Here is a 25416-nt window from a genome sequence, read left to right on the forward strand (position 1 = left end):
GTTCCGACGCGCGAGCGATCGTACTGCGCATGTGCGCACACCTCTTCCCGCTCGCCGTGCGGACACGCCCCTCAGTTTTTCTTTTTCCGCGTCTGAGGAGACACGGAGTTCGTTAGGGCTTCGTGTTTTCTTCAGGTCTTCGGAGTTAAATCTCTTTTTTATTTTTTCATTTGTACTTTTCATGGCAGGCTCATTGTGGCTTATATATACAGGTATTTTTTGTACCTGAGGCAAGAAAAAATTTAAGTAATTGCCAGAGTCACAAGGGGCTGTGCCTGAACAAAGCATATAAGCTTCTCTTTTCTTTTTTCTTGAAAGTGCTGGCATATTGTTATCTGTGGGCTCTCTCTCTAGCCAGCAAACTAAACAAGCCCACATTTTTATGATCCATTTATTAAAACTTTACAAACGGCTCTCCAGAGCTGTGACAGCCTGCTCCAGCACACCACTGTCTTTAAGCCCCACAAGTGATAAAAGGTGTATGTCACAGGAAAAACCAGGAACCTAAGCAGGTGCATCCCTGGTCAGCCACTGAATGGGCAACCTGGTGACACAATATCAGTGGTGTAACCTTTGAAGTGAGTCTCCACCCGCCTCGGCGCCTCCTGCTCTGCAGGTCATTCGGGCGCATCGGAGGATGTGTCTTGGGCCGGATCATCTCCCTGTGAAGCGCAAGTAGTGTCTCAAAGAAACGAGACGTATTCTACTCTGCCAGGGATGCCCAAAGGAGATCATTCTGGAGTCCGACAGAGACCGATGCACGCTGGGTATAGTTATGCATCGAATAGGTCTCCACCTGCCTCGGCGCCTCCTGCTTGGCAGGTCATTCGGGCGCATCGGCGGATGTGTCTTGGGCCGGATCATCTCCCTGTGAAGCGCAAGTAGTGTCTCAAAGTAACGAGACGTATTCTACTCTGCCAGGGATGCCCAAAGGAGATGCCCAGAGCTTTGCTCCCTCGGTTATGGAGGTATCCGGGCTTCAGACATCAGTCGGTGCCGAGAGCGTTGCTCCCTCTGTTATGGAGGTATCCTGGCATTGGACGTCGATGCACCGGTACGTCGGTACCAGGTATCATCGGTACCATGGGTCCCGTCGGCACCGGGTATCATCGGTACCATGGGTGCCGTCGATGCCGAGTGTCATCGGTGCCATTGGTGCTGTCGGTACCGGGTATCATCGGTGCCATGAGTGCCGTCGGTACCGAGTATCATCGGTGCCATGGGTACTGTCGGTACCGAATATCATCGGTGCGTCGGTACCGAGGAGTATCGATACCAGGAACATTGGTACCATGGTCGGTGTCATGGGTCCCGTCGGTACCGGGTATCATCGGTACCATGGGTCCCGTCGGCACCGGGTATCATCGGTACCATGGGTGCCGTCGATGCCGAGTGTCATCGGTGCCATGGGTGCTGTCGGTACCGGGTATCATCGATGCCATGAGTGCCGTCGGTACCGAGTATCATCGGTGCCATGGGTACTGTCGGTACCGAATATCATCGGTGCGTCGGTACCGAGGAGTATCGATGCCAACTACATTGGTACCATGGTCGGTGTCATGGGTCCCGTCGGTACCGGGTATCATCGGTACCATGGGTCCCGTCGGCACCGGGTATCATCGGTACCATGGGTGCCGTTGATGCCGAGTGTCATCGGTGCCATGGGTGCTGTCGGTACCGGGAATCATGGGCACCATCGGCACCAGGTATCATGGGCACCATCGACTATCGGTACCAGGTATCATCGCCCATCGGTACCGAGTATCATGACTGCCATCGGTACCATACTATCAGGTATCGTCGGTACCGTGGATACATGGGTATCAGGTATCATGGATGCCGTCGGCACATGAGTACCATCGATACCAGATATCATGACCAGGTACCATCGGTGCCATTGGTACCAGGTGTCATGAGCACCGTCGGTGCCATGTGTACCATCGGTACCGTCGGTGCTGTTGGTGCCGGATATCAGGGGTACCATTGGTACCACATGTCATGGTTACCATCGGTACCAGGTATCATGGGTACCATCGGTACCGGATACCATGACTATCATCGGTACCAAGTACCATGGGTACCATTGGTACCGGGGTCCATCGGTACCATGTGTATCATCGGTACCGTCGGTGCCATGGTCTAGCAGTCTGGTTTCGATTCCCTTGCATTTCCAGACTTTGTCCTTGGCTTCGGGACCATGGGTACCATTGGATGCCATGGGTGCTACCGCCTCCTGCGGCATCTGGCTTTTCACCTGGTCTCCTTCACCGATGCTGCCTCTGGTATGGGTGTTCGCACCCTACTGGGGCAACTTCTCGACCCATATTAGCCTCCATATCGGACGTGTTTGGATCTGAGCTGCTCTGTTTGAGTAGTTAGTTCAGTTCAATGATGGTCATCTGACATTACAGTGGAGATTGTGAATCCCAATGCCCAGATGCTAGAGGTCCTGGACTACTATCTTCACCTGAGTCTTCTGCACTCAGAACAGATAGGAGTTCTAAGAACTTACTTTGGCGCCCCCAGGGCCAGAGCATACATCCTTAGCCTCTTTTGGAGAATGGCGTACCAGGCTGGCATGATCGCATCCCAAATCAAGTCTTGTCAGATCTTTACGAGCATTCCCACCGGAATAGGCTAGACCTTTTCACCAAGTGGTCAGGTAGCACACGGTGTGTCGCAGGTTCCTGTCCAAGGGCATTTTCGACACTTGTAATGTAACACCTAGATTTCTGCTCTAGGTACAGTGACAGACTCTCATGACTGTGTGCCTCTCTCCTGGAGGAGGAGACTCAGCAGAAAACTATAGATATGCTGTACATACACTTCCTCATCTTGGAAGTTCTTTAGAGAGAGGAGTAGTTTTCCTTGTGCCTTAAGGGGTCGTACCTATACTCCTACTTCTCGACAGCCGGTTCGGGCTATGCCTCAGCACGCTCGTTCTAGTCAGCGGCGTGCACCTAATCAGGCCCCTGCAGCTATTCCCCAGGAAACAGAGGGGTTTTTGACTGGCTCCAATTCAGTATAGCCACTAAAAAAAAAAAAAAAAAAAAAATGTCCGTACCGGCCATTCTGCCTGTCGGGGGGGGAAGTTTACATTTTCTCCACCAAAGGTGACTTCTTTATCCTCCAACCGGTGGGGTTTTTCAACTAGTCCGGTTAGGATACATTCTCAATCTGGAATCAAACCCTCCACATTGTTCATTGGAAGCTTAATCCTTTAGCTTCCATCAAAAGTGAGTACTTGCAGAGGAACTCTCTGCTTTTCTCAGCGCCAATGCAGTCGAGCCCGTTCCACCAGGGCAAGAAGGGTTGAGATTCTATTCCAGGTCTTTCTTTGTGGGTTGCGTCCCATCATAGACATAAGGGGCCTAAACAGATTTGGTTCAGGATGCTTTCCCTGGGCATCCTTCTTCCCATACTTCAGGAAAACGATTGGTTATGCTCTCTGGATTTACAGGATACTTATACTCTCTTTGCATCCAGAGTATGTTTTTTTCCTAGTGCCTGGCTGTTGTTGCAGCGTATCTTCATGGACTGGGAGTGCATGTGTTCCCTTAACGCGATGATTGCCCGTCTCAACAGATTACAGCACAGTACATATTGAGACTTCTAGACACATGGCTTCCGCAGTTCATGTAACTCCCATGGCACTTTTGCACATGACATCCGCTCAGTGCATCCTAGCTTCTCAGTGGTATCAAGTTTAGGGTATCTAGAGGATGTAACCCGACTGTTCGCCAGTCTTCGGTATTCCCCTCAGAGGTGGTTAATTCTCTCTATTTTGATTCTGAGGCATCTTACCCAGTCAAAAGCTGCTGACGAAGGTTGCATCCCTCCTGGCTATCCAACCAAATTATTTTAATTCAACCAAACAATCGGGTTGTGATGTACTCGATAACAAAGGAGTACTGGATCTTGCCCTCTGAGTTAGGATGCCATGCAGATGTAGCGGTGGGCCCGCAATGCGGCATGTTTTCTCCAAGCCACTTATCTAATTGGTGTAAACAGCAGTCTGGCCGACAGGCTGAGCAGGATAATGCTACAGTTGAGCATGCCTATAGTTCGAAAGACCCCTCAGTGGATCTTTTTGCTACTTAGTCCAATCGCAAAGTCCCTCAGTTCTGTTCCAGGCTGCAGGTTCACGGCAGGCTACCATCGGATGCCTTTCTCCTTCTTTGGGAGACAGGTTTTCCGTATGCGTATCCTCCCATACATCTGGTGGAAAAGACTTTGCTGTTTCTCAAGCAAGATTGTGGAGCCATGATTCTGATTGCTCTTTTCTAGCTGCGTCAGATAGGATTCCCTCTTCTTCTGGAGTTGGAATGTTTTCCAGCTCTCATTACGCAGAACGAGGGGGCACTTCTGCATCCCAACCTCAAATCTCTGGCTCACACGGTCTGGATGTTGAGAGTGGGGTTTCGTTGAGTTTTCCAGAGTGTCTCCCGACTCTTGCTTGCTTTCAGAAAAGATTTCACAAAGAGGTGTTATTCTTTTTCATGGAAGAGGTTTGCCGTCTAGTGTGACAGCAAGGCCCTAGATCCTGCATCTTGTCTTATACAGACCTTGCTTGAGTTCTTTCTACACCTGTCTGAGTCTGGTCTCAAGACCAACTCTGTCAGTATTCATCTTTGTGCAATAGAGCTTATCATCAACGTGTGAAAGGTCAGCCTTTAGCTGTCCACTTCACGAGAGGTTTATCTCTCCCCCAATATTGAGAGAATTCCTTGTATGTGTCTAGGGGAGATTATTTCTGTTGGGCTTACCACCCACAATAATTTTGACAGTTGGCTCTTATGCTTCGGTCAGAGTTCCTATCACTCCTTATCCAGTATCTTGGGGTCCCAATGTCGTTTTCATCCAGCTGCTGCAAGCTCAATTCGGGCCACTGGATTCCTGCCATCTGAAGTATTGGACCTGGAAGGTCGTTTTCCTTAGTGGCTGTTCCTTCAACTCGTAAGGTCGGTGAGCTTCGGTCTCTAGTAGCTCAAGCGCCTTACCTTACTTCTCATCTTAACAGAGTAGTTCTCTGCATGCAGACAAAGTTCTTACTGGCGCTGGTATCAGAGTACCAGCTGATCCAGTCAGTTGTCTTACCAACATTCTTTCTCCCTCATCTTACAAGCCCTGGCGAAAGCAAGCTCCGCACTTTTTGCGTGGAGCAGACGAGCTCCCTCGGACGGTCCGCCCAGTTGTTTATTTCTTTTAATGCCAGTTGCTGTCGGAAACTGCATAATTTCTTCTTGGATAGCAGAGTGCATCTCCTTCATTTTTGTCCAAGCTGGACTGACTCTAGAAGGCCATGTCACGGCTCACAAAATTAGAGCCATGGCTAAGTCGGTGGCTCATCTAAGATCAGTTACTATTGAAGAGATCTGCAAAGCTGCGGTGTGGTCATCAGTCCACACATTTTCATCTTACTACTGCCTTCAGCAATAGCCGACTCGTCAGTCGGTTTGGGCAGTCGGGGCTGCAGAACTTCTTTGGGGTTTAGAATCCAACCCTCCTAAGCCCATTTTTGTTCTGTTCCAGGCTACACTCATTTAGATATTTCTTCTTTTCAGGTCAATTTTATTCTGGCCTCGCCGTTGCGAGACTCAATTGACCACTGTTTGTTGTGTAAGCCTGGAAGCTAGGGATACCCCACTTGTGAGAATATCAGCCTGCTTGTCTTTGGAGAAAGAGTAGTTACTTACCTGTAACAGGTGTTCTCCGAAGACAGCAGGCTGCATATTCTCACAAACCCTCCCACCTTCCCCTTTTGGAGTTGTCTCCTCCATCTTTTGGATTTAACTGAGGGGCGTGTCCGCACGGCGAGCGGGAAGAGGTGTGTGCACATGCGAAATACGATCGCTCGCGCGTCGGAACGCCGTAAAGAGATTTTGAGATTTTGCTTTAAAATCCTCCGGGGCCGACGTGGCGTCACCCCACTTGTGAGAATATGCAGCCTGCTGTCTTCGGAGAACACCTGTTACAGGTAAGTAACTACTCTGTATCTGCCCCGCCTCCACATCACAACATGATGACGTTGAGGGCGGAGCAATGACACAACAAATCGGATTGTCATTGGGTAATCTCTGTTTCCACTCCCCAATGCAACCATCATTCCCGTACACTCAAAAGCAAACAAAATCGGCGCAGGAACCCGTCCCCCCGCCCACAGTCCCCCTCAACCACCCTCCTGCAGCCGCTCCCTCACCGTTCCACCGCCCTCCCTCTCCAACTCCGGCCATGGTGCACGATGATTACTACACACGAGCAAGGAAGCCCATTGGTTTATCTCGGTTTCCACTCCCCAACACAGCCGTCAATCCCATACACTCAAAACCAAAAACACTGACGGGTTTTTTTTTCCTTCCAAGGAGACTCAACAGCACAACTAGTCACTTTCTGTGCAGCACAGAGAAATGAGGAACGTGGCTGGAAGGACAAAACTATCTGGATGCCCATGCTCCTGCTCCCGGTATGTGCAGCCACCCTAAGAAATGACCACCCACACAAAACTAACCACTGACTCGACGTCTGCACCCCCTCGCCCCCCCCAACCCACACAAAATCTAAGCGCACACTTCCACACAACCAGAAAACCAGACAAATACAAACGGAGATACAAACAGCAAGCAGGGAGGTTCCCAAGTGCTTACAGGAGCTTCAAAAGACACACTCCCCCCAACCACAAGCAAACACAGCTATCCACAACACACATTAACTCCCCACCCCCACTCCCAAAAAAACACATCAAAACGCAGCCTTCCACAGAACAAGGAATGCTAACAAATACACATGCAGTTCAAATTTGCAAACACAGCTCACCAGAACACAGGCATATTAACGACTTGGCAGGCAGGTTCACAAGTGCTTACAGGAGCTACACCCCCCCCCCCCCCCCCCCACACACACACACACACACAAAAAAGGAAAAACCAACCTTCCACACAAGAAACAAACAAAAAAAAAAACCACACACACACACACACACACATTCACTCTCTCTCTCTCTCACACAGTCAATCTCACACATACTCACCCAAACATACACACTCCAAGGAAAACCTTGCTAGCGCCCGTTTCATTTGTGTCAGAAACGGGCCTTTTTTACTACTTTTTATATATATATATATATATATATATATATATAAAATAAAAACTACAACAGTTTGCTTTAAATCAGGGCACACTGCTATTGTTGGAGTTAGCTTCTTTCAACGAACTGGAGTTAGAATATGCACATACCAACTGACTGATTGTACCAGATGTTTAACCCATTATGCTTGGATGCCATTTCTTTTTTTTCTTTTTCAGAAACCACCAAAGAAATTGAAATTTTGCTTAGTCACAGAAACAGATGTTTACAAAAGGTGATACATTTGACAAGTCACTGAACATTCTACAACGGTACAACTTATGATGATCTGAAGCACGGGATAAATTTTAGTTGCCTATACAAAATTCTATTTAAAAAGTTAAAGTGCAGATACAGATTATATAACAACTCGAAATACAAATGGTAAGATACGTAGATATCACAAATTTGGTTAAGAGCATAATAGTCTAGAACCAATTTACTGTGCATTTTAAAATGTTCAACTGCAAGCAACAGTTTTTATAATGATATCAAGAACAAATGGAGTGTTTTATTTAAAGCAACCATTATCAACATGCTTGCCATAAAACATGATCCAGGAAGGAGATTGCTCAACATGAACTTCTGACGTGATTAACATTTATTGTACTCACATTTGGGAAGCCCGACTTCACTTGAAACAAACTGAAAGATCACAATGGGACCAGTTTCATATGAGGCTGTATTTTAGGAAATAGTAAACAAGTGATTCACATCTACCTGTTCCACTCCACTCAGTATTTTATAAACCTCTATCATATCTCTCCTCAGCCATCTCTTCTCCAAGATGAAGAGCCCTAGCCACTTTACCCTTTCCTCATAGGAAAGTCATCCCATCCCCTTTATCATTTTCATCGCTTTTCTCTATACTTTTTCTAATTCTGCTATATCTTTTTGTAACGTATATGGCCATTTACAGAACATTTACTCAACATGTTTCCTTTACCAGAAGATTTATAACTATAATATATATGTACTAAATTGTCTGGATTGTAAGCCAGATTGAACCTGAACTCTCAGACACCCCATCAGCTGATAATCTTGCGACATACTTTAATGAGAAAATTGTAAAGTTACGATCCACCCCTCGATGAGTATTCAGCAGACCGAACTTGGACTAACTTCGATACTCTCCTATATGATAACACCTCCCAGATGATCAACAGGTTCGCCAAATCTCATTGCTATCTGGACATTTGTCCCAACAACCTTATAAAAACAAGCCCCTCAACGATTCACAACAGACCTCATGATGCATTTAAATTACTTACTACAACAAGGACTCTTCCCAATAGATAAAGGAAATATTCTACTCACTCCAATCCCTAAGGATTCGAAGAAAAAAAACAAATGATATAACCAACTATCGCCAAATAGCATCTATCCCTCTGGTTACCAAATTGATGAAAAGTATAGTAAACAAACAACTAACCGACTATTTACACAAATTTTCTATTCTGCATGAATCCCAATCAGGTTTTCAAACAAACCATAGTACCGAAACAGTACTAACTACTATCCTAAATAAATTTAAACAAGCAATTACAAAAGGAAACAGTATACTTCTACTGCAATTTGATATGTCTAGTGCATTCGATATGGTAAATCATGAAATATTATTAAACATCTTAGAATATTTCGGAATTGGTGGAAATGTCCTTAACTGGTTCAGAGGCTTTTTAACCACAAGAACTTACCAAGTAATATCTAATTCGATTACATCAACACCTTGGAAACCGGATTGCGGAGTTCCCCAAGGATCACCACTCTCGCCTACTCTCTTTAACCTTATGTTAACACCCCTAGCCAAATTGTTAGCCAACCAAGGCCTCAACCCTCACATATACGCAGATGATGTCACAATTTACATCCCATTCAAACATGACCTAACTGAAATCACTAATGATATCAACCATAGTTTCCAAATCATGAACTCATGGCGGATGCATTCCAACTAAAACTTAATGCTGAAAAAACACAATCTCTCATCCTCTCATCACAATTCAATACAAGTAAATTCAGCTCAATAACCACACCCAACATCACCCTTTCTGTCTCAGATAGCCTGAAAATTCTTGGAGTTACCATTGACCGAAATCTCACATTGGAAAGCCACATGAAGACCACCACAAAGAAAATGTTCTATTCAATGTGGAAACTTAAGAGAGTTAAACCTTTCTTCCCAAGGCCAAAAATATGAAACCAACAACAACCAGAAACCATCCTCACTATGAAAAACAGAGAACCAAATAAGAACTTCAAAATAACTGCAACTTGATCCAGAAATCGGAATCCTTTCCGTGTTCCCATATCTGTCTGAACTCTGCAAAAGAGAACCTGGAAAGAAAAAATAGCCACACTGCGCAGAAAATGAAAAAAACGTCAGCTGAACTAGGGAGGGATCCTGGATTCATCTGCTGCGTTAAAGGAAAGGAAATTGAAGGTAAGACATAATTTTACCTTCCTTGTCACTTGCACCAGATGAATCCAGGAACTAGTGGGATGTACCAAAGAATTCCTTAAGTAGGATGGGAAGCCGAAGCTCCCCACGCCAACACTCCTGCCCCAAAACTCGCATCCTCCCGAGCAGACACGTCTAGCCTGTAATGCTTTGCAAAAGTATGACGGGACGCCCAAGTAGCCGCCCAACAAATCTCTTCCAGAGATAAGGCCAACGCCTCCACCCAAGAAGCCGTCTGTGCCCGAGTAGAATGCGCCTTCAGGGCCAATGGAGACGCCCGCCCTTGTAGCAGATACGCCGCTCCAATGGCTTCCCTAATCCAGCAAGCAATGGAAGCCTTAGAAGTTGCCACACCTCTTTTCGATCCTGACAAGAGCACAAAGAGATGATCCGAGCGTCGAAACTCGTTAAGTGATCTGCAAGTACCGAAACAAGGCTCTCTCTCTGCACGTCCAGGAAACGTAGCGAGGCAAACTCCCCCGGATAATCCTCTCTTCAAAAAGACAGAAGATAAACCGCCTGATTGACATGGAAAGCTGAAACCACTTTAGGTAGTAATGACAGCACCGTCCAGATCGACACCCCTGCTTCAGAAAACTGCAAAAAAGGATCTCTGGAAGACGAAGCCTGAATTTCAGAAATTCTCCCAGCCGAAGCAATGGCCACCAAAAACAGTGTCTTAAGTGTTACAGATCCTTCTCAGAAACCTTATTCAATGGCTCAAACGGTGGGGCCTGGAGGGCTCGCAGTACCACATTCAAATGCCACGCCAGGCACGGCTGCCACAGAGGAGGCCGAAGCCGAAGAGCCCCGCGTAGGAAAAGGACCACATCTGAGTGAGCTGCTAAAGAGGAACTGTCCAGTTTGCCCCTAAACCAAGCTAGCGCAGCCACCTGCACTCAAAGGGAATTATATGTCAATCCTTTTTGAAGACCATCCAGAAGCAACTCCAGAATAACCGGAATGTCCGCCCGAAAAGGCGATTCAGCATGCAAAACACACCACGCCAAGAAAGCTTTCCACACTCGCGTGTATGCTGCTGAAGTAGACTGCTTCCGTGCCCCCAAAAGAGTGGCAATGACTGGTCCTGAAAATCCCTTCTTCCTCAGCTGCCAGCTCTCAATAGACAGGACATAAGACCAAAGCGGGAGGAATTTTCCATCTGAACTTGCCCTTGATGCAGCAGATCGAGAGTCACTGGAAGTCGCAATGGTGGCTCTGAAAGTGCTCGAACAAGATCCATATACCATGGCCGTTGGGGCCAGTCTGGGGCCACTAGAACGACCAGCCCCCGATGCCACCCTATGCGGCAAAGAACTCTCCCTATCAGAGACCACGGAGGAAAAACACAGTAGCTGTTCCGGCCATGCCTGGAGAAGAGCGTCCAATCCTGCGGATCCTGGCTGCCGTTTGCGGCTGAAAAATTGGGGAACTTTGGCATTGCAAGCCATGGCCATGAAATCCATTACTGGTCATAAGTACATAAGTATTGCCATACTGGGAAAGACCAAAGGTCCATCAAGCCCAGCATCCTGTTTCCAACAGTGGCCAATCCAGGTCACAAATACCTGGCAAGATCCCCAAAATATACAAAACATTTTATACTGCTTATCCCAGAAATAGTGGACTTTCCCCAAGTCCATTTAATAACGGTCTATGGACTTTTCCTTTAGGAAGCCGTCCAAACGTTTTTTAAACCCCGCTAAGCTAACCGCCTTTACCACATTCCCTGGCAACGAATTCCAGAGTTTAATTACACGTTGAGTGAAGAAAAATTCTCTCTGATTCGTTTTAAATTTACTACATTGTAGCTTCATCGCATGCCTCCTAGTCCTAGTATTTTTGGAAAGCGTGAACAGATGCTTCACATCTACCCGTTCAACTCCACTCATTATTTTATAGACCTCTATCATATCTCCCCTCAGCCGCCTTTATCATTTTCGTCGCCCTTCTCTGTACCTTTTCTAATTCCACTATATCTTTTTTGAGATGCAGCGACCAGAACTGAACACAATATTCAAGGTGCGGTCGCACCATGGAGCAATACAAAGGCATTATAACATCCTCATTTTTGTTTTCCATTCCTTTCCTAATAATACCTAACATTCTATTTGCTTTCTTTGTCGCAGCAGCACACTGAACAGAAGGTTTCAATATATCGACGACACCTAGATCCCTTTCTTGGTCCGTGACTCCTAACGTAGAACCTTGCATGACACAGCTATAATTCGGGTTCCTCTTTCCCACATGCATCACTTTGCACTTGCTCACATTAAACGTCATCTGCCATTTAGACGCCCAGTCTCGTAAGGTCCGCTTGTAATTTTTCCACAATCCTCCCGCGATTTAACGACTTCCCCAACGTTGATAGATCAGTCGAAAAGCCGAGTCAGACAGCATCCATTCCGCGCGTCCAAAGAGAGTCTGGCTGAGAAAATCCACTTGACCATTGTCTTGACCCGCAATGTGCGCTGCCGACACTGAACATGCGCTTCTGCCCATACTAGAAGACGAGACGCTTCCACTGCCAAGGGAAGACTGTGAGTGCCCCCTGCCGAATTGATGTAGGCCACCGTTGTGGTGTTGTCTGAGAATACACAAACCGCCTGCCCCTGCAGAAGGTCCTGAAAACTCTGCAGTGCATTCATGAATTTACTCTGTCTTCCCATAACTCTTCATAATGTAATCCATAATCGTATTACAACTAATTGTATTTCCATCACTTACAACGTATTGTAAGCCACACTGAGCCCGCAAATAGGTGGGAAAATGTGGGATACAAATGCAAATAAATAAATAATGACTGCTCGCAACCCCAGACAATTTATCGGCCAAGTCGCTTCGAGTGGGGTCCACGATCCCTGGGCTACTCTATGAAGACAATGGGCTCCCCAGCCCGCAAGGCTGGCATCCATCATGACTACTACCCAATTGGGAGACGCCAGAGAAACACCTTTCTGCAAATTGGCTGACCGGAGCCACCACGCGAGACTGTCCCTGTCCCGGCTCGACCAAGGATAATCCAGCAACGTCGGTGACCATCTGCTGAAAAGGAAATTCTGAAGAGGCCGCTTCGTATCTAATTGCACTCCAAGATACACCAGACTGAGTAGGAACCAGATGACTCTTGTCCATATTGACCACCCAACCTAAGGATTGCAACACCGCAATCACTCGGTCGGTGACCACTCGACTCTCCTCTGCTGTCATCGAGATATGGATGCACTTGAATCCCCTCCTTCCGCAGGAACACCGCCACCACCACCATGACCTTGGAAAAAGTGCGTAGGGCAGTGGCCATTCCAAAAGGAAGTGCTGACCCAGCACTGCAAATCTGAGAAATCTCTGATGGGGCTGCCAAATGGGAATGTGCAGGTAAGCTTCCCTCAAATTGAGAGGGGTCAAAAACTCGCCTGGTTGAACAGCAGCAATAACTGCCCTTAATGTCTCCGTGCAGAAGTGATGAACCCGCAAAAACTGATTTACTTTTCTGAGATCGAGAATAGGCCGAAAAGCCCCTCCCTTCTTTGGAACCACAAAGAAAATGGAGTACCGACCTGTGCGCCTTTCGAGAGGAGGAACAGGCACTATAGCCCCTATCCTTAGCAGGTCTCGCAAACACTGCAGAACCGTTGTCCTCTTGGCCGGCGATACACAGCGGGACTCCAGAAAAAAAGTCTGTGACGGGAGAGAAGAATTTTAACTTCTAACCTTCTCGCACTACATTGAGGACCCACTGGTCTGAAGTAATTCTGGCCCACTCTGGAAGAAACAGAGAAAGCCGACCACCGATCTGCTCTCCTCCCGAGTGGACCTGCGCCGGGGGTCCAGCCGGACGCTTCTCGTTGCGTAAGGAAGGACGCTGCCCACAACAAGGATGCTGAAAGGCTGCGTTGGACCGCCACGGGCAATACTGTTGCGTCTCTCTGAAACGTGACCTCGAAGCTCCCTGCCTGGCAGTAGACTTGGGTCTATCCTCCGGAAGACGCTGAGAATTGGAATCCCTCTATCTTTTCTAGGTCTTCCCCAAAAAGCAATTTCCCTCGGAAAGGCAATTTAATGAGCCGTTGCTTAGAGGCCATATCTGCGGCCCAATGACGGAGCCACAGAAGACGCCGAAAGGAAATGGTCAAGGCCATGAGTTTGGCCGAAGCACGGACCAAACCATACAAGGCATCCGCCAAGTAAGCCAGCCCAATATCCAGTGGTGTGCTGGTAAACGTTTAACAACAGGCTCCTTTCTTCTTCATTTCTGGTCCTCCGCAGACTTGACTGTCCAGTGGATCCAGTTTCTGCCTATTTTCTTCATCCATGTGCAGTTTTTCTCCTCTCTTCCTTTTCCCTCATCTCCTTCCTCACTCTTCCCTCCCCCTCCATCTATGTCCAGCATTTCTTCTCTCTCCCCTGCCCTCCATCCACCCATGTCCAGTGACCCTCCACACCAGCCACCCATGCCCAGTGACCCTCCCCACCAGCCACCCATGCCCAGTGACTCTCCTCTCTCCCCTGCCCCCCTCCAGTCACCCATGCCCAGCGACTCCCTTCTCCCCTGCCCCCCTCCAGCCACCCATGCCCAGCGACTCCCTTCTCTCCCTTGCCCCCCTCCTCCAACCACCCATGTCCAATGACTCCCTTCTCTCCCCTGCCCCCCTTCCTCCTCCAGCCACCCAATATCCAGCAACTCCCTTCTCTCCCCTGGCCCCCTTCCTCCTCCAGCCACCCAATATCCAGCTACTCCATTCTCTCCCCTGGCCCCCTTCCTCCTCCAGCCACCCAATATCCAGCTACTCCCTTCTCTCCCCAGCCCCCCTTCCTCCTCCAGCCACCCATATCCAGCGACTCCCTTCTCTCCACTGCCCCCCCTCCAGCCACCCATATCCAGCGACTCCCTTCTCTCCCCTGCCACCCCCTCCCGAGTTGTTCAGCGAATTTGGGGCAGGCAGTCTTGCCTGCCCGCTGCCGGCGCTGACTCTCCCCCGCTGCCTGATCGCTCTTCAAAATGCCCGCCAAGACTTACAAGGGCGGCCTCCAAGACTTCAGCAGAAGTCTCGGCGGCCATTTTTAAAGAGCGATCCGGCAGCGGGGGAGGGTCAGCACCAGCAGCGGGCAGGCAAAACTGCTTGCCCCGAAGAATTCGATGGATAAGGGTGACTCAGGTGAGGGACCAGATCCGTAGGGAGGGAGGAAGGAGAGCCGGCTCGCACTTAGTAACAACCGGCTCACAAGTCGTAACAAAATTTAACTGGCTCTTGCGAGCCAGTGCGAGCCAGCTCCAGCACACCACTGCCAAAATCCATCAGCGACATCTGAGGAGTTCCCGGCATATCAGACTCCGAAATCGAATCCATGACAGAATGTAACCAACTGAGACAAGCTCAAGCCGCGTAAGTGTCAAAGCGGCCACCTCAAAGGCACGTTTTAAAGAGGCCTCTAGCCGTCTGTCTTGCATATCCTTAAGTGCCACACCACCTTCCACTGGAAGAGTAGTCGTCTTAGTGACCGCCGTTACCAGGGCATCCACCCTAGGTAGAGCAAACTGGGTCTGCTGAAACCGGATACAGCCTGGCCATAGCCTGGCTACTTTCAGCCCCCCATCCGGATCCGCCCACTGGGCTGAAATCAACTCTTCAATAGCTTCATATACCGGAAAGACCTTAAAAGGTCATCTGGTACTAGCCATCTTGGGGTCAAATTGACCGCCTGAGAAGCCGCAACCTCAGGGTCCTCTATATTAAAGACTTCCAGCGCCTGAGAGATAAAGGAGGACAACTCCTCCTTATGGAAAATCCTCACAGCAGAACAGTCCTCCGGTTGGTCAGTGAGGACACCGTCCTCCACGTCCTCTATCCCCGTCTGCTCCAAGAGAGCCACCACGGAGGAAGCTGCAGGCGACTGTATGCAGGACCCCTCCTCAGACCCCAAAGAAAGCCTAGGCTTTTTAAGGGAGGAGAAATCCTCTGGGGAAAAACCCAAAATCTCTTGGTTACCCCCAGAACTCCTGAGAGGATCAAAGGCCGAAGCTGTCGCAGCCGCGTGAGGGAGGGGGGGGGGGGCAAGGCCCTTTTCAACAAAAATGCCTGATGAGTAGCAAAATAAACTCTGGTGAAAACCCCTCCCCCGCAACGGAGGTCGCAGCCATGGCACCTGCACCACTGCCCACAGTGCCTGATGGCACCCCCAACTCCCCTACCAGCGAAGCTTTGCCCAAAACCGCTACCGGAGCGCAAGAATCGCCAGGCTCCGGGCGGGAAAGCACTCTGTCGGGGGGGGGGGGGGCACCGCTCCATCGAGTCCCGCCAAATCAGCGCACCCCGCACTGCAAAGACCTGCTGCTGAACGCTGTTTACCGCATCGGAAACAGCATTTTATCACCTCCGCTGCCGAACAGGAACCCAGCAGGACTTACTACTACTACTACTAAACATTTCTAGAGCGCTACTAGGGTTATGCAGCGCTGTACAATTTAACAAAGGAGGACGGTCCCTGCTCAGATGAGCTTACAATCTAAAGGACAAAATGTCAAGTTGATGTAGTCTAGATTTCTGAGTATAGGTGTGGTGGTTAGGTGCCGAAGGCGACATTGAAGAGGTGGGCTTTGAGCAGTGATTTGAAGATGGGCAGGGAGGGGGCTTGGCGTATGGGCTTAACAGCCGCTTAGTAAAAGGACCCCTTGGTTATTGCATGGCCAATGAGAGATGTCGCTGCGATGTGACTTACCCCGGACCGGGAAAGCACAGGAACTGACAGCTGAGCCGAAGAAAAAAACTCTCCGACTCCACTTCGAGGCAGGCTCAGACAAGCAGGCAACAGAGAACAGGACTTGGACAGCTGTAACACATACCTGCTCTCAGCAAAAACAAACTTCCCTGTGCTTGTCTGTTTCTCTTTTAAATAAATTCTACGTTTTTTTTTTTTTGGGGGGGGGGGTTTAGTGAGGAGGCAGAAACAAACAGGGAAGGAAAGGAACAGCAAAAGCCTGTTCAGAGGGAATTTGAGGTGCAGCAGGGACCCAGCAACTGCATATGCTGCAAAAGGGGTCACCACCAGTCTGCCACCCCTGGCTCAAACTGGCCACTGGCCCAGGAGCACCCTCAAGAGGCCTTGGGCCCAGGACCTGGAGAAAAAGCCATCCACCACCTGCTGAGATAGACATATACTAACTGAGGAAGGAGCTGGCCCTCTGGCATCACTGCCTTTAGTTTATCTATCTCTATCTCCATCTGCTGGTAGGCAGACTTAACCCACTAGTTCCTGGATTCATCTGCTGCAAGTGACACACACACACATATATACACTACTGTGTTCAAATACAAAACCTCACTATAAAACACAGAAAAATTAAGATAATATTTAACAAAAATATATTTTTTTGTTTGTTTTGTTGTTAAATATTTTAATATTTCTGTGTTTTATAGTGAGGTTTTGTATTTGAACACAGTAGTGAATTATTATTTTTCCGGTTATATTGTATTTGTACAAAACGTTTTAGGAAAATATGACACCTGGATGGGAGTCAAGTCCGGGTTATCAGAGGAAAGGGTTTCCTCAATTTTATGAGGCACATATTTGTTTGATAATTCATGTCCAGGAGTAATCGTAGATTGGGATGATATACGGAGGTTGAACAAAGTCTTGATCAGATCAGAATTGCATTCTGCAGCACTTATTGAATACTGTCATTTACAGCGGATTACTTGAGGTTTACAAATGTATAAGGAACCATGATTTTTGGCTAACAGTGAACACGTTGAGAAATGGAATAAAGTTATAACTCCATGCTCATTAGACTTAATGTTACTCACTGTAGATGTCTTACAGGGCATTACTGAGGATCAGAAAATGGAACAATCTAAAATTAGAATCTTTGATGCAAATTGAAGATCAGCAAACCTACTTGTCAGGTTTGCATGAACATAATAAATTAATGGAACAATACAAGAAAGAACAATGGATTATGAAGATCAATAAATTTAAACATGATGAACATGACTATACAAAAGGTTATGTCTATCTTGGATGGACAAATCAAAAAAAATTTCACAAACCTCAAGGCACAGCAAATAAAATAGGGAAGTGGTGTTCAAATTATCCTCTTCTAGTGGGATGAAAGAGCACCACCCAGAATGCAGGAAGATACAACAGGTATGCCGGATACCAATCAGGAAATGTCGGATTCTTTTTTTACATGTACCTCAAATGAATGTGGTTGCCCTGCAGGATGCACAACCGACAGTGCTCAAATCAGTCAAGACCAAGAGGCAGGGAAAAGCTCGAAATTAGGGGTGTTTAACTTGTCATCTAGAAATTTTTACTGCTGAATAATTGTCATTTTTGTCTTTTGGTCTTTCCTATGTTCCCTCTACTAGCTAAAATGGGTTTCATACACATTGTTATTTACATAGAATTTTCAGAATGCTTAAATTACAAGTAGTTTTTCTGGCCTAACCGATGATTAAGGATCAGAATGAGTTTCCTTTAAGAGGTAACTCATCCACATGGGTTCCTCCCAGTGCTATAGATTCTTCCATTGTAGGTTTTGAAAGGTTGGTTTTAAAGGATATACAAATTACTGAAAATTATTTTCGAAAGCCTTATCCTACCTTGTCCAGGGAACAATGGAAAACGTTGCATCAATTTAGATCTGACCCTTCCCTTTTCATCAGATGTGCTGACAAGGGTGAGGCCATAGTGATACAGGATAAGGATCAATATTTAAGGGAGGTGTTTTCCCAATTGAGTAACACTGAATTTTTTTTTTTTTTATTTACAACTGGATGGGGACCCTACTTTAAATGTTCAATCCCAAGTGTTGAAGCTGATAAATACTGCTAGTTATAAAGGTACTAGTAAAACATGCCCATTTCTGACACAAATGAAACGGGCGCTAGCAAGGTTATCCTCCGAGTTCCAGCTTGGCCCCCTCCGAGTTCCATGCCCCCCTCGCCCTCTCTCCTCCCTTCCCTCCCTCTCCTCAGAGTTCCATGCCCCCCTCTCTTCTCCAAGTTCCAGACCCCCGCGCCTCCCTCCCTCTCTCCCCTCCGAGTGGCAGCCCGACCTGCGTTGCCCACCCTCTTCTCCCAGTCCTCCGCCTGTCCCTCGCCTTCCTGCGTGCCAGACTGAATTTAAAAGTTCTTACCTCAGGATCCGCCAGCAGCAGTAAAAGGTGAGAAGGCACGGCGCTTCAACCTGCCTTCTCTTCTGTCTCAGCTCTGCCTCTGGTCCCGCCCTCATTTCCTGTTTCCGGAAGGACGGGACCAGAGGCAGAGCTGAGACAGAAGGACAAAGATGCGAGACCCCCCCCCCCCCCCCACAAAAAAAAAAAAAAAAAAAGTGTACCACATCCAGATGGGCTGTGATAGATGTGTGGTGAATTCAACCTCGGTAGCAGGCCAAGGAAGCAACCTGAACCTTCAGGGTGTTGACAGCCAAGCCTTGTTGCAGCCCGTCCTGCAAAAAGGCCATAATGTATCCCAACGAAGTAGGGTAACACCCCGCTGGGCAACCCAGGATTCAAAATGTCCAGCACACTCACATAGGACATAGAAATGGAACACTTTCGGGCCTGAAACAAAGTCACAATGACCCCCATCAGAATAGCCTATTCCTCCTCAGCAGTGACCTTTCAAGAGCCAGGCCAAAAGACTAAAGAGGGAGGGACCCTCCATGAGGATCAGGCCTTGATGAAGAAGGCCCCTCCGAAGTAAAAAGGGCATCAGAGCATCCACCTGAAACTGGATCAGATCCACATATCAAGGGTGCCTGGGCCAGTTCGGTGTTACCATGACAGCCTGGATGAACTGGCCCAGATGTGCCGCAATCCGCCACATCACCCCTGCCCACCATCGGCCAGGGAGGAAAGACGTACATGAGGTCTTCCACTGGCCATGACTGGATGTGGGCATCGATCTCTAGGGAACCCATCTACTTCCTGCAACTGAAGTAGGCTCCAAGTTGCACACTGGACCGAAAAGCCATCAGATCAAGCACGGGGTGGAGGAGTTGCCTAGTGGTTAGGGTGGTGGACTTTGGTCCTGGGGAACTGAGGAACTGAGTTCGATTCCCACTTCAGGCACAGGCAGCTCCTTGTGAATCTGGGCAAGTCACTTAACCCTCCATTGCCCCATGTAAGCCGCATTGAGCTTGCCATGAGTGGGAAAGCGCGGGGTACGAATTTAACAAAAAAAAAAAAATCAGCCCACAATTAGGTCAAAGACCTCCTGAGCCAGCTGCCATTCTCCCGGGTCAAGGGAGTCCCCTGCAGAAATAATCAGCCTCTGTATTAAACACTCCTGCGATGTGAGTGGTCAACAGAAGGGGAACGTGAGCCTCTGCCCACAGGAATATGAGGCGGGCCTCTTGGGCAAGGGGGGCAGTCCGGGTTCCCCCTTGCCAATTGACATAAGCCACTGCTGTCGTGCTGTCCAAGAAGATCCACACAGGTTGCCCCCGGATAAGTAGGGCAAAGCTAAGAGCATACTTGATGGCCCTAAACTTCAGCCGGTTTATCAACCAAGAGGCTTCCTCTGGACAACACCAATCTTGTGCCATGTAATGGAGATAATGGGCTCTCCCATCCAGAGAGAGTAATCCACCTAAGTGGATGAACACAAACGCCCACGTGAAAATAACAGCACAAAAAAAAGAGTGGGAAATGGACCAATGACTCCAGGAAAACAGGAAATAAAATTCCAAAGAACCACTTTATTCAATGACTCGACACAAAAAAAAAGTGTTTCGGCCAGAAGGCCTGCCTCAGGAGTCTTGGTGATCCTTGTATTCTCAAATAAAAAACTTGAGGTCGGATAGTCTGCAATCTGTGTGTGAGTCTGCCACATTTGTGTGAGGTCCTGCAGCCAGCCGTGAGACACTCTGTGTCCTCGGTGCCCGCAACCTGCTGGGCTGGGCAAAGGATGCCTCCTTTGCCCAGCCCAGCAGGTTGCGGGCACCGAGGACACAGAGTGTCTCACGGCTGGCTGCAGGACCTCACACAAATGTGGCAGACTCACACACAGATTGCAGACTATCCGACCTCAAGTTTTTTATTTGAGAATACAAGGATCACCAAGACTCCTGAGGCAGGCCTTCTGGTCGAAACACTTTTTTTTTTTTTGTGTCGAGTCATTTGGAATTTTATTTCCGGTTTTCCTGGAGTCATTGGTCCATTTCCCACTCTTTTTTTGTGCTCTCCCATCCAGGACAGGTTTGCAGCCAACAGTATCAAACACTAGGCCTGTGTAGCGAGCTGAAGACCCACTTGGAGATTTCAAGGCAACAGCCACCACGCCATGCTCACCAAGGCCTGGATCAACCAGGGTATTTGAGCCTCATAATTCTCCAAGACCAGAGACTAACAGCTCAAAAGCTACACCTGAAGCAGCGCATATGAAAATGAGCCCACAGCACCACCTGCACCATGGCCGCCATGGACCCCAAAATCTGAACATAATCCCAGGCCCTGGGGCTCCAGATGGTCAACAGTGTGTCTGTTGACAAATATTCAACTGGCGAGGAGGGGGCAGAAAAACCTGAACCGCCTGAGTGAAGCACACTCCCAAAAATACTCCAAAGATTGGGTCAGAGTCAGGTGACTTGTCAAAATTGACACCCACCCCAGCACAGACAGAAGAGAAATCCATCCTGGAGGAAGCCTCCTCGCTGTCCTGCCAGGAAGGAGACTGCACGAGCCAGTCGTACAAACAGGATGGACCTGTATGCCCTGCTTCCACAAATTAGCAACCACCATAACCTTGGAGAAGGTCCTGGGTGCTGTGACCAGCCCAAAGGGCATATCCTTGAAACTGGAAGTGGCAACTAGGGACCTTAAAGCGGAGAAACCACTGGTGCGGAGGCCAAATGGGAATGTAAAAGTAAGCCTCCCGGAGGATCCAGGGACACCAAAAACTCGCCTGGCTGCACCGAGGCGATGACTGACCAAAGAGTCTACATACGTAAATAATGAATCTTGAGTGTTCTATTGACCACTGAGATCCAGAACCAGAAGGGAAGATCCACCCTTTTTGGGGACCATGAAGTAAACAGAATATCTGCCTGTGCCCAATTCCAACTGGAGAACCGGTTCAATGGCGACAGTCATTAAGGATCACAGAATGTTCAGGACCGCCTGCCACTCAGCCGGAGCCCTGCAGGGAGACACCAAGAAGGCGTCTGCAATGGGGTGGCAGAATTCAAGCTTATGCCGCTCCCACACAATATCAAGAACCCACTGATCCGAAGTGATCCTGGCGCACTCCTCGAAGAATAGGGAAACTATTCCCTTAATGGGACTTGGAGAGGAGTAGGCCTGCAACTCGTCATTGTAAGGCAAGGGAGGAGGAGTAGGGGGCCTCAAGCCAGCTGGGCCAGCTTCTCCAGGTCCTCACCAAACAGCAATCTGCCCCTAAAAGGAAGCCCATCCAGGTGCGACTTGGAAGCTGAATCCGCAGCCTAATTCCGCCACAGCCAGCACTACGCCGCAACAGCCAATGCTATATGTTTGACTGAGGCCTGAAGCAGATCATACAGAACATCAGGCACGTAAGACAATCCCACCTCCAAAGCAGGTGAAGCTGACTGGGATTCCAGCTCCATAAGCTACAATAACTACGACAGGGACGCCCAAGCAGCATAGGATGCACAGACCGCACTCTGGAGGCCATGAGCAGCCATCTGAAAGGCAAGCTTCAAAAGCCAACTTGATCTTGAAATCATGCATATCCTTCAGCGCCGTACCATCCTCCATGGGGACGGTGGTCTTTGTGACAGCTGTAATCAAGCCATTGATCCTGGTTGACCAAACCCCTCCAGCTCCACTGGAAGAATGGGGTAAAAGGTGCAACATGGCCCTGGCCCCTTCCAGCAATCAAGGTTTTCAGGATATCTCCACTGAATTCAATGGGGATATCCTGAAAACCCCAAATGGCTGGGAGTGTCCCAAGGACTGGGTTGAAATCCCTTGCTCCATCACCACAAACTGGTGAGAGAGGTAAACGTCAGTAAAATTTTGAGCCTTTACTTGGTATTTGATATCTTGCTTCTCAGACACTAGAGGCATCGTAACTTGGTGTTGTAAATTCTCATCTCTCTGTATGTTTCTGCAAATACCTCTCTGTATGTTTGCAAACCAAACATATTCATCCTAAATTCCATCTCTTTTTTGGAAACAGGAACATCCTTTACCGTATTATGAACAAATCTCAAGAAGGACAGAACTAGATACCGTACTTCTTGATAATACAAGAGCAGGATCCAACTGTAAATCTTCGGAAGCAACTTCCTCAGAAGAAAACAACTCAGACCTCAAAGACAAATTCCATGCCTCCTGAATGGGCATACTCTGAAGTACCACACATTGTATCCATAAACACTAATTAGGGTCAACAACACGATTATATTTAATAATCCGGGCCTCAGAGTTTAGAAATTAACTTAGTGTACATTATCTGCTGCATTAACACCAAGCAGTTAACTCAGAAGTAGTTACAGCGCAGTTAATAGGGATAATTAACTACATCATATTTGCAACACAGTTGGCACATAGTACAGATATGGACTCTGCATTGACTGTATAAAAAGATGCTGAGAATGGCGCCAACAGTTAACGCTGAGGCTTTGCGCTGTTCAAACTGCAAATCCTGATCACAGTAAGCTCCTAAATTGGATTTGTGTTCAAACACAAAGAAACTCGCAGCTCATCTGCACGTAGACATTGTAGAGACTTAAAACAAAAACATATTGAACTCTTCAGTTTCTCTAGACATTTTTTTTTTTTAAGATTTACATTAGTTAAAATGCTTTTGAAATTCTAATGAATCATACCTTCCTTGCTGTTGTCTGGAGAGTGAGCAGTTAATTCTTCCCACGTTTTGCTCAAACTACCATCAGTGGTGCCACATGTTTCCAAATGCAACATATGATTTCCCCATACTTTCGCATTAGGGTTCAACTCTGAAACCTTTGCTGATTCCTATAAAACAAATGTTTTGGTTTTTATTTTTAATATTTAACAAGATTACAAGTTGCACACAACTCAGATTTAATTTTATCTATAGCCCCTATATACTTGTACTGTACTTCAATATGCTGCTTATAAAACTGCATTCCTACATGCTGTAAAACTGCTATGGGCAGCCTTATGGTACTGAAAAGGCAAGATATAGGTTAAAACTAGATACCCAATACATTAAAGCACTGTTTCCCAAGTCCAGTCCTTCTGTCTGTCCTTCCCTTATCCTTTTTGGTCCTGTATGTCCTGATTTAGATTGTAAGCTCTTTTGAGCAGGGACTGTCTTTCTTCTTCATGTTCAATTGTAAAGCCCTGCGTACGACTGGTAGCGATATAAGAGTGATTTATAGTAGTAGAAGAGTACCCCCCCTTGCCAGTCAGGTTTTCAGGATATCCACAATGAATATGCATGAAAGATTTGCATATAATGGAGGCAGTTTATGAATACCACATTCATGCATATTCATTGTGGATATCCTGAAAACATGACTAGCAAGAGGTACTCCAGGACAGAACTTGGGAAACACTGTATTAAAATAAGGTAGATATCAACTGTAACACTATACTACATGTTTCATCATTAACAAGAATAAAAACATGAAGGATAAACAGAAAAGTGGCCCTGTTTGTTCTGCTGCATAAAAGTTAACAAAACATTTCAAAACATGTAGAAAGATGAACATATACTCAATTTAATATGTTTCAAAGGATGTTAAAACATCCCACACACAATTACCACCAAAATTATGATTGTTCTTCATCTAACCTGTATCTTTTGCTCCGATTGCTATGTTTGTAGGTTCTGGCCTTCTGTGCTATTCTCACAGATAGCTAGCTGCTAATGAAATATTGGCCCTACCAAGAACACAATACTGAAGGTGAATCATTGGTCCCAAAATGTAAATGCTCTTTGCAGCATGTGACACAGGTGCACACCAGAAGCAGAACACGCTTCTTAGTGTGTTCCTTCATGCGCATCCTGAGTACATACCCAACTTTAAGAATGCATCTCTTTATCTACTTTTGATCCGTATAGGCAAAAATCAGGCGGGGGGCATAAACATCAATATCACTATTCATCCATTTACTCATTGTCATATGTATACATTTTTCTTTTTTTTTTTGGCCATTGGTAATGAATGTTAACAGTGAATTTGGAAGTTTAGACAGATTAAATGCATTTGTTCTTATAATTCATGGATATAAATTTTTGGGATATGCATCTAACTTTGATAATGAATGTGGCTAGTATTTACAATCTGTAAGGTAATTAAACCAGCTACTTGATGTGTTACCAATAAAAGATCTAGCATGAATATGAGAAATGTATGAGTTTTCTTCTTTTACAGATGGATTGTTATTGCAATTTTTTAATCTGTTTGCTAAGGTTTTAACATTGAGCGTTTTATTGTAACCCCCCTAGATTTTATAAATAACATTTAACATTTATAAAGCGCTACCAGGGTTACACAGCGCTGTACAATTTAACACAGATGACTGTCCCTGTTCGAAGGAGCTTACAATCTAAAGGACAAAAAAGTGCAGTCAATCAAATTGGGGCAGTCTAGATTTCCTGAACAGATGAATAATGGTTAGGTGCCAAAAGCGTCATTGAAGAGGTTCCTCCCCTCTCCCTTCTATTGGCCAATCTGATGTCTCTTCTCTTTTCTCCTTCCCCTGCTCCTTTCCTATTGGCCACTGATGATTTCTGTTCCTTCTCGACCCCCCCTCTGAGTTCCAGACTCCTCCCTCTCCGAGTTCCAGACCCCACCTCCCTGGCTCCTTCCTTCCAATTTGTAGACTGTTGTCTTCGCGACCAGAGTGCCCGCC

The 25416-nt window shown here is 47.1% G+C and overlaps 1 protein-coding gene across 1 annotated transcript in view; it reads right to left on the minus strand.

Annotated features, from left to right (window-relative positions):
* Positions 1-25416, minus strand: part of LOC115467117 (la-related protein 4B-like) — a 361916-nt gene that overhangs the window by 306495 nt on the left and 30005 nt on the right. The window contains exon 3 of the mRNA XM_030198824.1: positions 23400-23547. Within this exon, the coding sequence (XP_030054684.1) occupies positions 23400-23547 (148 nt within the window). The remainder of the gene's footprint in view (positions 1-23399; positions 23548-25416) is intronic.

The sequence above is a fragment of the Microcaecilia unicolor genome, chromosome 1 (assembly GCF_901765095.1).
Source record: "Microcaecilia unicolor chromosome 1, aMicUni1.1, whole genome shotgun sequence".
In the NCBI taxonomy this organism is placed as follows: domain Eukaryota; kingdom Metazoa; phylum Chordata; class Amphibia; order Gymnophiona; family Siphonopidae; genus Microcaecilia; species Microcaecilia unicolor.